General features: G+C 40.0%; 1 protein-coding gene across 8 annotated transcripts; it reads right to left on the bottom strand.

Annotated features, from left to right (window-relative positions):
• Nucleotides 1-3,287: 3,287 nt before the first annotated feature.
• Fmr1 (synaptic functional regulator FMR1) lies at nt 3,288-13,752 on the bottom strand. Of its 8 annotated transcripts, none has more exons than XM_086829207.1 (12): nt 13,562-13,752; nt 12,629-12,766; nt 12,349-12,573; nt 10,471-10,520; nt 7,873-8,196; nt 7,637-7,802; nt 7,508-7,575; nt 7,132-7,441; nt 6,951-7,082; nt 6,356-6,881; nt 5,661-5,735; nt 3,288-5,593 (listed from the first exon to the last, which is right to left on the bottom strand). In XM_086829207.1, exons 3-12 carry the CDS (start codon nt 12,397-12,399, stop codon nt 5,136-5,138), a joined length of 2,160 nt encoding a protein of 719 aa, XP_086685333.1. In that variant the 5' UTR covers nt 12,400-12,573; nt 12,629-12,766; nt 13,562-13,752; the 3' UTR covers nt 3,288-5,135. The 8 variants fall into 8 exon arrangements, with proteins under 8 accessions (XP_086685333.1, XP_086685335.1, XP_086685334.1 ...); XM_086829209.1 differs by having other exon boundaries at nt 7,141-7,441; XM_086829208.1 differs by lacking the exon at nt 13,562-13,752 and adding an exon at nt 13,333-13,466.
• Between the last annotated feature and the right edge of the window lie 174 nt (nt 13,753-13,926).

Here is a 13,926-nt window from a genome sequence, read left to right as displayed (position 1 = left end):
ACCCATTTAACGCATTTTCGTTTCTTCATTTTTTTTTTTGTATTATTCAGTTAACGCTTTTTAAGCTCATGAGCTAGCTTTTCATTTATCGATACATCAAGCACACACACACTAAACACACACACACAGTGAACAATAATTTATTTAATTGCCAAGAGCTCTTGTTCTTTCGAAATTAGAACACACACAACACACACATAGTGTTTGCTGGCACGCGATTAAAAACTAACACAGAAACACACATTGAATTTAGTAAGCTAAAAACTGTTTATTAGCTGTCAGATATTCCACTCTATATAGATATAGTAGTGTGTGTGTGTGTGTGCATATAGATGACACATTCATCGCGTATACGCAGTGTATGCAATGCACAACCATTTGCTGTTTTTAATTGCAAAAAAATTGTGTTTGCTCTGGTGGGTTTACTTTTTTATTCACTTCACTGCAAAGAGTCGGATTTTTGTGTGAATTTAATTTACCAGTTCTTTGATTTGTTGACTCCTACCACCACACACACACACACCACCACCTCTTGCCTTTGTTTGGGCCTAATGCCTGCTCAATGTTTTGGCCTCGTTTTGGATTTATTTGCTCATGTTCATGCGCCACACCTCAAGTCTAGTAAAAAAAAGGCAGCCAAGCAAGTCGAAATTGAAGGCTGCATAGGCAGAGCCACCTCCTCCCTCTATATAAAAAAAAACCGAATCTCTGCTCTAGAAAACATTGGGAACTGCAACGAAAATGCTTTAGGTGCTTTCTCCACCCGCTGGATTAATACAATTTTGACTTTATAGCCTTTAATCTTCACTCCTCGTGCTTATCTTATCGCTCTTCTACCAGAACTCGGTTCCCTTGTGTTTGATTTCCGTTGGGGTTTTCATAGGCTTTAAAGGCACTGACTGATGGCCTTACAATGAGCATAAATAAATGGGGAAAAAAGCCAGGGCAGGGCGCAGTAGTAACAAAATGACATTTGGTGACACACAAATGGCTTGTATAACCGATTGGTGATCGGTAATCAGCCAGCCGCATCGACCCACTTTTCACAAATACACACACCAAAGGCATACAAACACGCACACACCACACGCACACCTTTTTTTCCTTATCATTATCAGCTGCGCACCTTGGCACCTGCGACTGCCATTGCTTATCACTTGCGTTCCCTCGAGCGCAGATCCCTGGTTCATTGTACTCGAATCTCTCATTCCTGTACCCGTTGTTCACCTTTGTTCTGCATGAGTTTTTCGAGTTTTGTTTGATTTTTGTCAAGAGTTTTCTTCGTTATGGTTTTATACAATCAATCCCTTTTAATAACACTGCCAGGGAGATCGATCCAGACTGAGTCCAATAGCTGCCAAAAATGACAGAAACCGCGACGCCGCGATGTGCTCAACATAATTTTAGTTATCGTTTCAGTATCAAAAAGAAGAATATAATAATATAATGCATCCTTCTGAAGGTTTTGGGTTGCGTGTCAGGAGTGCATTTGCACTGAAACATTTTGAAGCATGTAAATGCACTATCTGGTACGACATTCCGGAACGTACGATCTTCCCGAATGCAAGAAAATGCGAATACAAAAACAATATAAAACATATATATATACATACATATATATGTATATGCAATTTTTGTGATAGTGTCAAGCTGATTATTCTTTATTTTATATATTTATATAGAGCTAAGTAAGTTTAACCCTAAGCAATATATGTATAAGAACTGTTTGTTTCAATAAAGAATAAAGAACACATAATAAAATGTTGAATATATCTTCTATGAAGATCTGAAAACTATATACGTATCTTGTGGTTTTATTTCATTGAAATTAAAAAGGGGACCTTTAGCTTTTAGGGGACAGAGTTCAGTCATAAATTGTGGCAAGCTACTAGCGTTGCATAGAGAGGTAACCTTCGGCTGCAAGGTTTCTTGGTTGCAAGCTTTCGATGACCTTGAACATGGCGACTCTAATTGAACCAAGTATACTGAGCAATTAAGCCAGAGGGAGGGGGCTGTAATTTTAAGCTGCATAAAATAATTGCTAGCCTGAAACGAAAGCAACAAGAAAGGTTACTAAATAATACTTTGTTGGACAACTAAAACTAAAGATTGCATATTTTACAGCGCATCCCACCACCCCCCAGCCCGCGGAACGCATTAAAGAGCTTTTTTACCGAGACCACGCAACGTAGCATAAATAGCAGCATAGAGGGAAATCCCCCAAACGGAAATCATGTCGCCGCCGCCACGCGAAACCAGAAGGTGGCGCTCTCTGAACAAAAGCTCAGCGGATTTGAAGTTGCTACAAAAATCCGCAAGATGGTGAGGCTTATAATGGTTTCTGCACAAAACATTCTAAAAAAAAAACGCTAACTATGGCACTCTATACATTCCATCAATCATGGAGCCGTCGAGCCCCCCTCGTTATAACCAAATTAGTGTCAATCATCACAATCAATCCAAGTAACCTCAATTGGCTATGCGCTTTGGCAGTGTGGTTAGCTGGTTGTGTAGCCAATTATTGCCGCAGTCAATCCCACAGCCACTATCTTCACTGCCGCCGCGACAAGCTAAAGCAACGTTATCTAAATGGGAGAATCACCAGGAATCTCACGAAGAACCAGCAACTTGAGAGGAACTCGTCATACTACTTCAAGGAAACGGATTTCCACCAATACTTCCCAAGGAAATCTAGAAGAACTAATCCTAAGTCTTAACTGTAGCTTCTAGTTAATAACGATAATTACTCGGCATAGAGTATCATAACAATAAATAAATAATAAATAAACATTTTTAAAGAATATTCATGTCCCTCTTAGAAAAATAGTATATGGAATTCTACAAAATAGGGTTCTAAATAGACAGAACTTTTCCCTAAATAATATATAGCGCAAGTATCATATGAGAAAGTTCATATATCGAAATTTTAAATATCAAAAAAATAATATTTAACATTAAAATATTCAAAATCATAGTATTAAACGTTCAAATATAAAAAAGAAAATGAAATTTCTTAAATAAGTTAAATTTATATATGAAACTAATAGAAACGAATAGATTTCAATTAATTAGTTCAATATATAAATGAAAATATCGATTCATATTTAATCATATTAAACCAAATACAATTTCTTAAATACTGATAAGTTCAATACATAAATCAAAATATCGATTCATTGCAATGTTAAAATATCAATTTATATATTGACTTTATCAAGTAAAAATCCATCCCTTCCAAGTAATCGAATTGATTTGGCAGCAAGCAAAACAATTAAATTCGAATCCTGTTTGTTTTTTTATGGTTTGTGTTTTGTTTTATATATATATAAATTTTAAATTAATAAAATTTACTTGCTATATTTCTATTCTTTATAAGTTCATTTTTATATAAATAATAATTTTAAATCGCACATTCTTCTCATTAAATTTATATAATATTATGTTTTTGTTTATGTTTTATGCAGTTTTCGTTTCGTTTGTTTGTTTGTTTATTTAATTTGAATTACACAACATTACTTTTATTTAGAATTATATCTTTATCTGTACTGTTATCGTTATCTCCTTCTTCATTATTATTAAATGTTATGTTAAAATGTGGTTTCTTACATATTATTGACACTGTATGTACTTCAAATTAGTGAGAATTGTTCTGTGTGCTTCTCCATCGTCTTCGACTCGCTGTTAATTATTAGATGGTTTTTATGCTCGCTTTACATTGTATTTATAATCCTTTTGTGGTTGCTGTGGTCTCCGCTTGCGTGAACTAATTTCATTTAATTAAGGTCTAGCACTGCTCGATGATTGTGGGGTTCAGCGCTCGACGTGCCGTTTTACACTTGCATTAAATAATTTAAGAGTATTTAGTAGAGGACTAAGTTAGTATACGCTCTGTAGGTTTTGGCCAAGTAAATTATATATTTATAAAACAAAATCAAATTCAATGCGTTTCATTTTCTTCTCTTGCCTTCTGCGTGTATGTATGATAGTCATGTGTCTAATGCGGGTGAGTGTAGTATGTTAATGGTGGTATATTAATGATAGTAAATAAATACAACATAATACAAATAAGAGAGAGAGTAAGAGGATTGCCATGTTGTAACGAACAAAGTAAACAAATTTTAAACGCTGCCAAGGTATCTAGTCACGCGTTCAATTAATTTGTTTAATTTTTGCAAGCATCTTCCATAAAGCGCAAACTTGCATTTACAATAAATGGTAAACTAAACAATAATAATACAAATATAATGTTAAAATTCATGAATAAAATAAACCTGCGATTAAGTTGTTGTTGCTTGCACGAATTATACACAAAAACTTGGCGGTACAGACTTAATTCAAATTAATTATTAATTTAACCAAAACAACAAAAAATGCAATCATATTGTTTTCTTTTATTATAATATGCATATAACTAGAAACATTTCAATTGTCGGCGGTGAATGGCGCTTTAGAAGCGCCGCTCAGCCGCCAGGTTCTTCTCTTAATTTTTTTTTGCTTTTGTTTTCTTTTAGATTTTCCTTTTGAAAAACTACGCTAGTTGCCCGGATAGAGTTAACGCTTTAGTTTACATATTCAGTATTTTCCCTTCGATTCGTTCGTTTGCTTTGTTAATTATTAATTGCCTTTGAATTTGTTTTATACATAAATATATAATTCAGTTTTTGATTGTAATTGAAGCATTTGGTTTGCTTCAATTTGAAATTATATAAGCCTAGGCATAATTTTTCTCTTTTATTTCTTTACTTTCTTGTTGTTTTGTGTATAATTCGAACGGTGTGGGTGTGTGTATGTGTGGTGTGTTTTGGGTGTATGTGGTGTGTGTCTGTGGGTTAGTATATGCTTTTACAAATGTTACATATTTCATGTATATTAATTTTTCACTTCTCTTCTCCTTAGTTACTCTTAAATAGTTTCTCAAACAATTTGTTAGTGGCTGTTGATAATGATTTGGATGCTGTCGCATTTGTTGTTGTTCTGTGTGTCTCCTGTTGGGTGTGGTTTTGTTGTTATATAATGGTGGCGTGGCGATACTCAACGACATTTAACATGAATAGTTGTTGACCTGCCCATCCACTGCCTCGCACAACATTGTTACTCGGTTGTTCTTCTTCTGCCGATCCACTAATGTTAGTTGCTTAGGACGTGCCATTGACCAGGCCTTCTTTCTTCACGTTCTCCGTCAGCTGCTGCTGGCCAGCCTGTTGCTGCTGCTGCTGGTCCGTATGGTTATTGGTGCGATTCTTGTTGTTGCGTCGCGGTTTCGGCTGCTGCTGCTGTGGCGCCTGCTGTTGCTGGGCCTGTGCCTGCGGTGGTTGCTGCTGCTGCTGTTGCTGTTGTGCCGCCTGCTGCTGCTGCTGAACGCCCGTGCCCGCTCCCGCGCCCGCCTGCTGCTTATCCCCGTTGCGCGATGGATCCTTCGACTTGCTCGCACCGCCAGCGGCGTTCGCATTTCCGCTATTCTGTTTGCTGCCATCTCCGGCATTTAGCGCCGCTTTGTTGGCAGGCGCCGGGGGCTGCTGTTGTTGCTGTTGTGGCTGCTGCTGCTGCTGCGACTGGGGTTTGTTGTTGTTATTGTTGGCCACCGCTCCATTTGCTATCGAATCGCAGGTAAGATATAAAACATCAGGTAAGCCACAAGCCATTGGATGTTATGTACTCACTGTTACTGGGTCCATTGTTGTTCTTCTGCCTTCTGCGCCTCCGCGAGCTGCCCTCGTACGATGAGTTGCTGTCCGCTGGAGAGATGAAGAGGATATAATATTTACTATAATTATCCAAAGGAAACCGGCAATAATATATCCTAGATTTCAATCCAAACCCCACTCACAGCTGGAAACGAGTAATTATAAATAACTACTTCTGCAATAAACTGTATAATAAAATTAAATATTAAAACATAAAAACAACTTAAAATAGTAAAGCAACCGATCATTAAAAGATCTATAAACTGAAACCGATACTTTAAAGAAATAAAGTACATTAAAGAACTACTCTTATCTTTATCCTTTCAAAAACAAACTTCTAGGACTCAAATAACTTCATTTTCCCATCCTTAAGAGACCAAATCCTGTAATGCTATAATAACGCACTCGATAAAGTTCAGTAACCAAAGACTAGTGCAACTTTATTAAATTTATTTGAAATAGAAGAAACCTAAACATATTCGAGAATTAATGATACGTTTTTAGAGCTAACAAACTTGCTGTACATATTATATTCTTGAGTGTTTCTTGTCCCCATCAAGTCCAATTACGGGGGAGGGAATTCAGAATATTCACTTTGTATCTTGTTTGAGCGCGCAAAATAAATTGGTTCAGCTAATTGGTTAATTGGCAGCATTATTCACGGGACTCACCTCGCTCCACACTGCTCACTTCGCGCGCCTCTCGGGTCTCCTCGGTGTGGTTGTGGTGCTGGTGCTGGTAATCCCTGCCATTCTGCTGTTCGTTGCGTGGCGGCCGTCGGTTCACTCCGCCGCGCCTGTTGTTGCCGGGTCCGCCAGCACCACCACCTCCACGGTAGTTTCCAGTGTTGTGGTCACCGCCACCGGTGCCGCGGTCGTTGTAGCCACGCTGCTGCTGATGGTCGCGCTGGTGATCGCCCCTGGAGTTGTAATCGTCCTCGTCGCGCCGATTATTGTGATAGCGCTGGTTGAGACCGTTACCGCCACCAGGACCGCCGCCACCGCGACCACGTCCACCACGGCCACGCTGTCCACCGCCTCCGCCGCGCATGGAGCGCACGGATTCGATGTCGCTGCTGTAGCCGCGTTCAGAGCGCCGCGTCACGGGGAAGCTCTGTGTGGAGCCCATTGAAGATTCTTGGATGGCGCGCAGCTGCTGATCGATTTCCATTTTCTCCTGACGCAGCTGTTCCACTTCCTGCAACAGATTAGAATACGTTGGGAGTGTAAGCATCGGAATCAAACGCTTCGATTGGATTTATCTAACCTTTAGATGCGACAAATGATACTCCAAAAGCACTTTGGCATTCGCAATGCTCTCCACGGTGCCAATGAACACAAAGGGTACATGCGCCAGCTCGCGTGGTATATTCTGATCCTGCTCGTCGTCGCCAGCGATCTGCCCGGAAAATATTAGGACTGGCTCAAGTTTAAAGCACAATACTCACAGCACTCACCTTGATTCGAAACACGCCGCTCTTGTCCACAATCTCTTGAATGATGCGCCCATTCTTTCCGATCACCTTGCCAACCAATTCCCTGGGTACTTGGAAGAACTCCTCGGCGTATTCAAGCATGGCGCGGGCACGCTGCACGGACTCCTCGGTTTCGCCACTGATCTTAAATGTGCAGGACTTTTCCTCAAGCTCGATGTTGGTGACGCCGACCAGCGTGCGTGCCGCCTGTATATTCGAGCCATGCGACCCAATGGCCAGGCCCATGAGATCCTCGCGCACACGGAACTCCTCAACGTAGTTTCTGGAACAAACAATAAAATGTATTTAACATTTTGTTCTATAATCAAAAGCTACACTTTAAACTTACCCACGGCTCATCAGTTTAGTCGTTTCGAGCTGACGGGCAGCTTCTTCAGTCCTTTTCAACAGCATAACCTGCAAAATAAACAGGATTTCATTTAGTTAAAATTAACAAAAGGACTCAGGTTACTCCTACCTTCTGTGAGAGATTACGAAAATGCATATCCTTGAGCATACTGGCACGCTTCTGAGTGTGCTCCCACTTGGAGATGACGATCAGGGCGTCCAGGTCGCGACTGTAGTTGCAAACGCCGGCATCGATTCTGCGCTGGAACTCCTTGTGTATGCCATCCTTCTGGGCTCTAAATTATAAATTGTCAGAATTCAAAGTTAATAAAGTTTAAAGCTTAGGTTTATATGGCTTTCACTTACTCCTCTCGCAACTCCTCGGGAACTGGCAGCGTGAACTGATAGAAGGACTTGGCTGTAATTGGCGGATTAGAGTTCTTGGCGCGCAGTCGGCCCAGTTCACAGATTTCGGTGTAGGGCGTCTCGAAACCGATGTAGGCCACCGCACAAATGTCCGCTTTGAGCATTTTGATGATGGCCACCCACCAGCCGCAGGTTTCGCGCTCATTTGTGCGCGTAAAGACCTCCACCTCCATGCCCTCCTCAAAGATCGGTGCGGTAACCTCCACGGCTTCCTCGGGCGGCAGTCGGACGTTTCCAAATGGATATTTCATCACCTCGGAGACGCTGCAAACAATGCGTGTGTGAGAGTGAGCGGAGAAAGCAGATTCAATTAATTAATTAAGGTGCATTTGCCAAAATGTTAAGATAGTCAGCGGACAGGTGTTTCCCAGCGCCAGCAGAGACTGTGGCAGAGGCAGAGACATAGCCAGCGACTGCAACTGCTCTGCTGGCCGAGGGCCAAGAGACAAGCCACAGCAACAACAACCTTTGTGGGGGTGCCACCAAATAGCGATTCCCAATCCCAATCCCATTCCCATCCCGAGTCCCGACCACGAGACACAAATCGGAAATGCCACACAGCAGCAGCAGTAGGAGCAGCAGAGGTAGCCGTGCCGGCAGGACAGTGGCGCAAACTAAATTTAGATCCAGCTGCTCTCAGCTCGAAGTGGATCTCGTGTGAGAGATGGAAGACAAAACAACAAAAATTAAATCAAAAAAGGCGGCCAACTTTCGTTCCAAAAATGTCACAAGAACTGCAAGCATTAAATAAAAAATAAGAAAGCTACAAAACAACAGGCATAAAAACGGGAGCAATTAATTTCAAATGATCGACTCTTTAATGCTCTTCAAATTAGTTTTCAAATACACCCAAAAATAGATCTATGCAACCTTAAGTTTTATTTGATTTTTCTTTTAGGAGAATTCCTAAACTACAAAGCTCATTGCTAAAAATAAAAAATTCATTCTTTAAATATAGACTAGTACAATCGAACTTGAAGTAGCCCATAAGTCATAAGAAATTTGGTGGCAATAAAAATAAATCAAAGTTTTTGTAGAAAGCGAATATGGGGAGAAATATGCATGTCCGTGTCAGAAATTTAGAGATATATATTTTAAGATTTGTTAATCGAAGAGAAGCTTCCTATTCTTCCTATTCATATATTAATGTTCAAGTTTACATTCCTATACGAAGGGTAACAAATATCGACACAGTTATCGGTGGATTATAGCAAAAGTTGACCAACAAATCCATATTTAAACGTGTGATTAAGAATCGCAAAAGAATATATATATAAAATTATGAAATATTTAATATTATGCATTTTTTATCAGTTTATAAATAGTTATAATATATTATTGAGCGCTAGAATTTGTTCAATATATCTGACGCGGAAATATTATAAACTATTTACTCATGTAAATTAAAACTGAAACTTGACCGAGATATTTACAAAATATTTAAACGAATCCATAGCATATCTATCCTTAAACAAGGCAATTAAAAAGTATTCCAAGCTAAAGTCAAACAAGTCATTTTTATGATGATTAAAACATCCAAAAAATATCCAAAAATAGATCTGATTGCCTTTCCCTGATGTTTCTTCCCTTTTGGCGTTACAAGCTGCCTGATCGCAGCGTCATAACCGAGTTTGAAATAAATAAATAAATATAAATGGTTTCTTTCCGCGATTAAAAATAGTCGTGCCTTTGACGATGGCCGCCGCCGTCGGTGCTTAGTGGCATTTGTCGTTCGCACTTGACAGCTTTGGCAGAGATGGAAGCCACCACCTCCTCCACCCTCCATCCTCCTCCTCCTGCTCCCTCTACAAACTGCAATGCAAAATGATGGCTTCTGTGGAAGTTGGGTGTTTGTTTGTTTGTCAGTGGGGCGGACAAGAGTCTTGGATCTTGATGGTCAGTCAGTCCGACAGTCAGCAGTTTCTTATGTTTTGTTTGTGCCGCCAAGAAGGAGAAGTGTAACACTAGATGACAGCAGAAACTTTTATGTTTATTATCTTGTTTATGACTTTGAATGATTGTTTAATAAGTGAATTGAACCAAAACTGGATATAGTGACTCCTACGATGTATACACATACACCATTATTCTAATTAAGTTTTTTACATAAAATATATAACTTTACAATAGTAATCCATTAAGTACCTTATCCTTCTCTTTATATTGAATACAATTAGGAATAAGACTGTGCGTTGTCAAGTGTCATTATTGCTGCTACAAACTGCAACGTTTAACAAGTTGCGCCAAATTAAACATTTAAAATAGAGAAGGGTGGGAAGACCGGAGGAAGGATGGGTGGACGATAGACGGCATAAATGATGCGTGCCCAGCATCTCTAATTTCTAATTTCGATGCCAAGAAGACGCTATTCTCGGTGGTTGTGGCTGTCGCTCCTCAGATTGTACTAATGGTTGCAAATTAGTTAGAAAATACGTTTTACAAGTTTTTTGTTGTTGTTGTTGCTGCTGGTTTGTTGTCCTGTTCGCAGATTTGTTTGTTTAAACCGAAAAAAGAAAAGAAAATAAAACAAAAACTTACCCGTCTACATCCACAAAGATGCCATCATCGCCGACAGATGTCACCTGGCCCTGTTGTTGTAGTAGTTTTTCATTTTTGAGTTGTTGTAGTTGTTGTTATAGTTGTAGTTGTTGGTGTAGAACGAGTCCATTGACAGGGCAAACCAGAGGAACACCGAGGCAGGGAGAAAGAGCAGAAAAGAAATGTGTGTCATTAAAGTGGCTTTGCTGTCTTTGATATTCCTCATTTATCTGCCTAGGTATTATATAGTGTATATATATTTATTTTAAATTATATTTTTACGATCGCTCTCCGAAGCCCAACTGACAGAAAAGCGTTTCTATATCTCTGATAAGCGAGTGCGAAACCATATCCGAAATGCAAACATCAGAGAACGAGTGTGCTGCTGAATCATCATTCATTCTCATGAGGGAAGTCTCTCTGGCGAGTGAGTGTTTACACTGGGCTCTGTTTACGACCGCTGTAATCAAAGGCCAAGCTATGCTGAATATTCAGCACTAACTTATCAGTTTTCCAGAGTTTTCCACGAATGAGAGACCACGTAGATCAATCAATAAGCTAATCGAATGAATAATTAAGAGGGGAGTGGGGATTGACAACTTAAACTGGCTCATATACAGGAATTCTAAATCAATAAATAAATGCTTTCTGATAAGATATTGGAAATGGAAAACCAATATTTTATGATACCAAGTGAATATATTATATCAAATTATTAATGGAATAATGTTTGTAATATTTCTATAAAGCTTATACAGAAACTGATAAAATAAAAATCAATTGTGATATTCAACTACTATTAAATATAAAAAAAATCCATGACTCATTGTGGTATTTAATGACATGAAAAAGAATAACTTTTATGAGAGAACTAGAGAACTACTATCTAAAAAAGGTTTAAGATCATATAATAAAACAATGTGTTTGTCTATCGTAAACTCGTTATCTTGTAAGTAAAATATGTTTATTTTTTAGCCCTTTGCTTCTGATTAAATCATAAACACGTAAACATGAAATACCTATTGTTTATGACACCTTTGAAATGCCCTTTTTAGGTACCATAAACTTATTGATTTAGCAATTATTTAAAGAAACAAAAAATACATTTATAAAACCTAGCGTAGGATAAAAGAAAAACGCATCTTATTTATAAAATAATTGCAGGGTTTGGGGTTTATCATCTACATAATTCTCATCCTCATTCCTTTATTCCAAATAGTGGGACATTCTAACAAAATAGCAGATATTTGAAATAATATTACAAATAAATTACAACCCCAATTATTTAAGAAGACTAAGTGTCTAACTCATTTTATCAGAAAGTATTACTACTCGCATCGTGAAAACTTGGATAAAACTATAAGTTAACACCATATTCGATTTAACTAAATAGCTAATTTTCCCTTTAGACCACAATTATCTTAAATCGCATAATTTTATCGCGAATTTGGATGATCTTATCTATTTTTCAGATTGAATTCTTATTTGAAAAGGGAAATCACCAAAACAACAAATCCGAATGACCGACGACGTCAGGCTCTGTCGCAGCCAGCAGCGACGCCGACACCCCCACAACGCGGGCAGAGACGTTGCGTCGCGTCGCGCTGCGTTGCTTCGCGCCGCGCCGCTCAGTGTGCGTGCCTGCCTGCGTTGGTGGTAGTGCATTGGTATCGGTGTTGGTGCTGGTGTTGGTATTAGTGGTAGTGATGGTGGTGGTGAATGATGTCGAGACTCCACTCAAAATGTTGCGGTTATTTATAGAAATAAAGCTAAAATCCACGAAATTAGAAACTGAGGCAGCTGCCGTCCCAACTCCCCTTCGCTTGATTTCCGCTATGGCTAAAGCTAATTCTTCTATTTAATAATATTCCAGCTCACCTTGTAGTAGGCGCCATTGTCGAGTCGAACTTCCACGAGAAGATCTTCCATGTTGTTTGCCGTTGTTGTTATTGTTAATGATGCTGATGCTGCTGTTGTCCCTGCTCTCTCCGCCTTATTGTTGTGGTGGTTCTTCGCCGTCCGTCCCTCCGAACCCTTCAGCTCCCGACTTTTCCCCGTCGAATGCAGTTTGCCTTTTTTGCGGTGTATTCTCTCGCTCGGTGCCTGGAAGACAACAGTTATAGGGGGATGGCTGGAGATATCCTTGCGATTTACCCACAATTCAGTGCAGTGGCAGAATCCTGAGGTTCCTGCTCTAAATTCCCTGCTGCTACGTTGTAATCAGTCTTTTGCTTGCCGCTGCGTCTTCCTCTTCAGCTGCTGCTGCTGTTGGTGTTGCTTTTCTGCTAGATGTCGCCTGCGAATCGAAATGCAAAGCGATAAACAACAAAAACACACACACACGCACCTCGCACGGGGTGGAAGTATTTTCCCAATACTACTTTTCCCCCCCGAACAATATATTTTGACATACGGGGGAGCAGCGGCGCAATGGCAATCAAAAAATTTTGAAGTTATTTTGGGGCAAGAAATTCCTGGCTAAACAAAATGCAGCAACTGCGGCGCTGACGGTGACGGCGGTGGCGGCAGCGACAGAGCAGCGCTTTAGCCGGCAGCGCAGCGGCCTAGTGCTTCCTCTTCTTCTTTGTCTTTCTTTTGTGTGTGTCCTCCACACACCACCTTAAAAAAAGCGTGTGCGCGCTCTCTCGCTCTCTCTCACACACGCACACACAGCAGCCGCCGCCGCCGCCGCCGCCGAAATGTTTCGCTCGTTCGTTCACACCGATGAGCACGCTTTTCCAATAAGAATTTTACGCACGCACACCAGTTCACGGCACATGCCGAATTTACATATCGAATTTACACATAATTTCCACACTTTCCACCACTATTCTTCGAATATCCATTAAAACGGGCACCCACCGATTTTTTTCACATTATTTCTCATTTTTCATCTTTCAGCTGCTCCCTTTTGCTGCTGCGCCGCCACGGTCGCTGTCGCGGCAAAGAAGCAGCGCCGCTGCCGCCAACGTCGCCGCCGCCGCCGCCGACGATGTGCAAAATTTTTTCGTTTTTTTCGGTTCTTGCAAAATTTTCAATTCGGTCCGCGCGGCTGTAATACGCAAATGGCTGCAAAGATTTGTAAACTTACGGCTTGCCGGCACTTTTGCCCCTCGTCTGTGGTCGGCGGATGCCTTTAAATGTGGCTATAACCTTTGAAAATAAAAAATATATCGCGTGCTGCTTTAATTTTTTTTCGGCTGCGCTGCGTTCTCTTCGTTTTCAGTGTGGCCAAGCATTGGCAGTGTAAAAATACCACCAAGCATCCAGAAATATACCAACACACGGGTTTTCAAGAAAATCGGCAAAAGGAAATGGAAAATAGAGGTGAAAAACTAAGTTTTCTATCAATTTTCTTTATAACGAGAGGCTTGGAAAAACATTTTCTTAGAAAAGAATCGTAAATATGAGATGAGAAGCGAAAACTTCAAAGGCCGTCAATATTTTGAGAGACCG

Source organism: Drosophila serrata, unplaced genomic scaffold (genome assembly GCF_035046125.1).
Source record: "Drosophila serrata isolate PLE 108 unplaced genomic scaffold, ASM3504612v1 contig_189, whole genome shotgun sequence".
Lineage (NCBI taxonomy): Eukaryota > Metazoa > Arthropoda > Insecta > Diptera > Drosophilidae > Drosophila > Drosophila serrata.
Note: the sequence above shows the minus strand (reverse complement) of the source record. Positions and strands in the feature narration are given on the sequence as shown.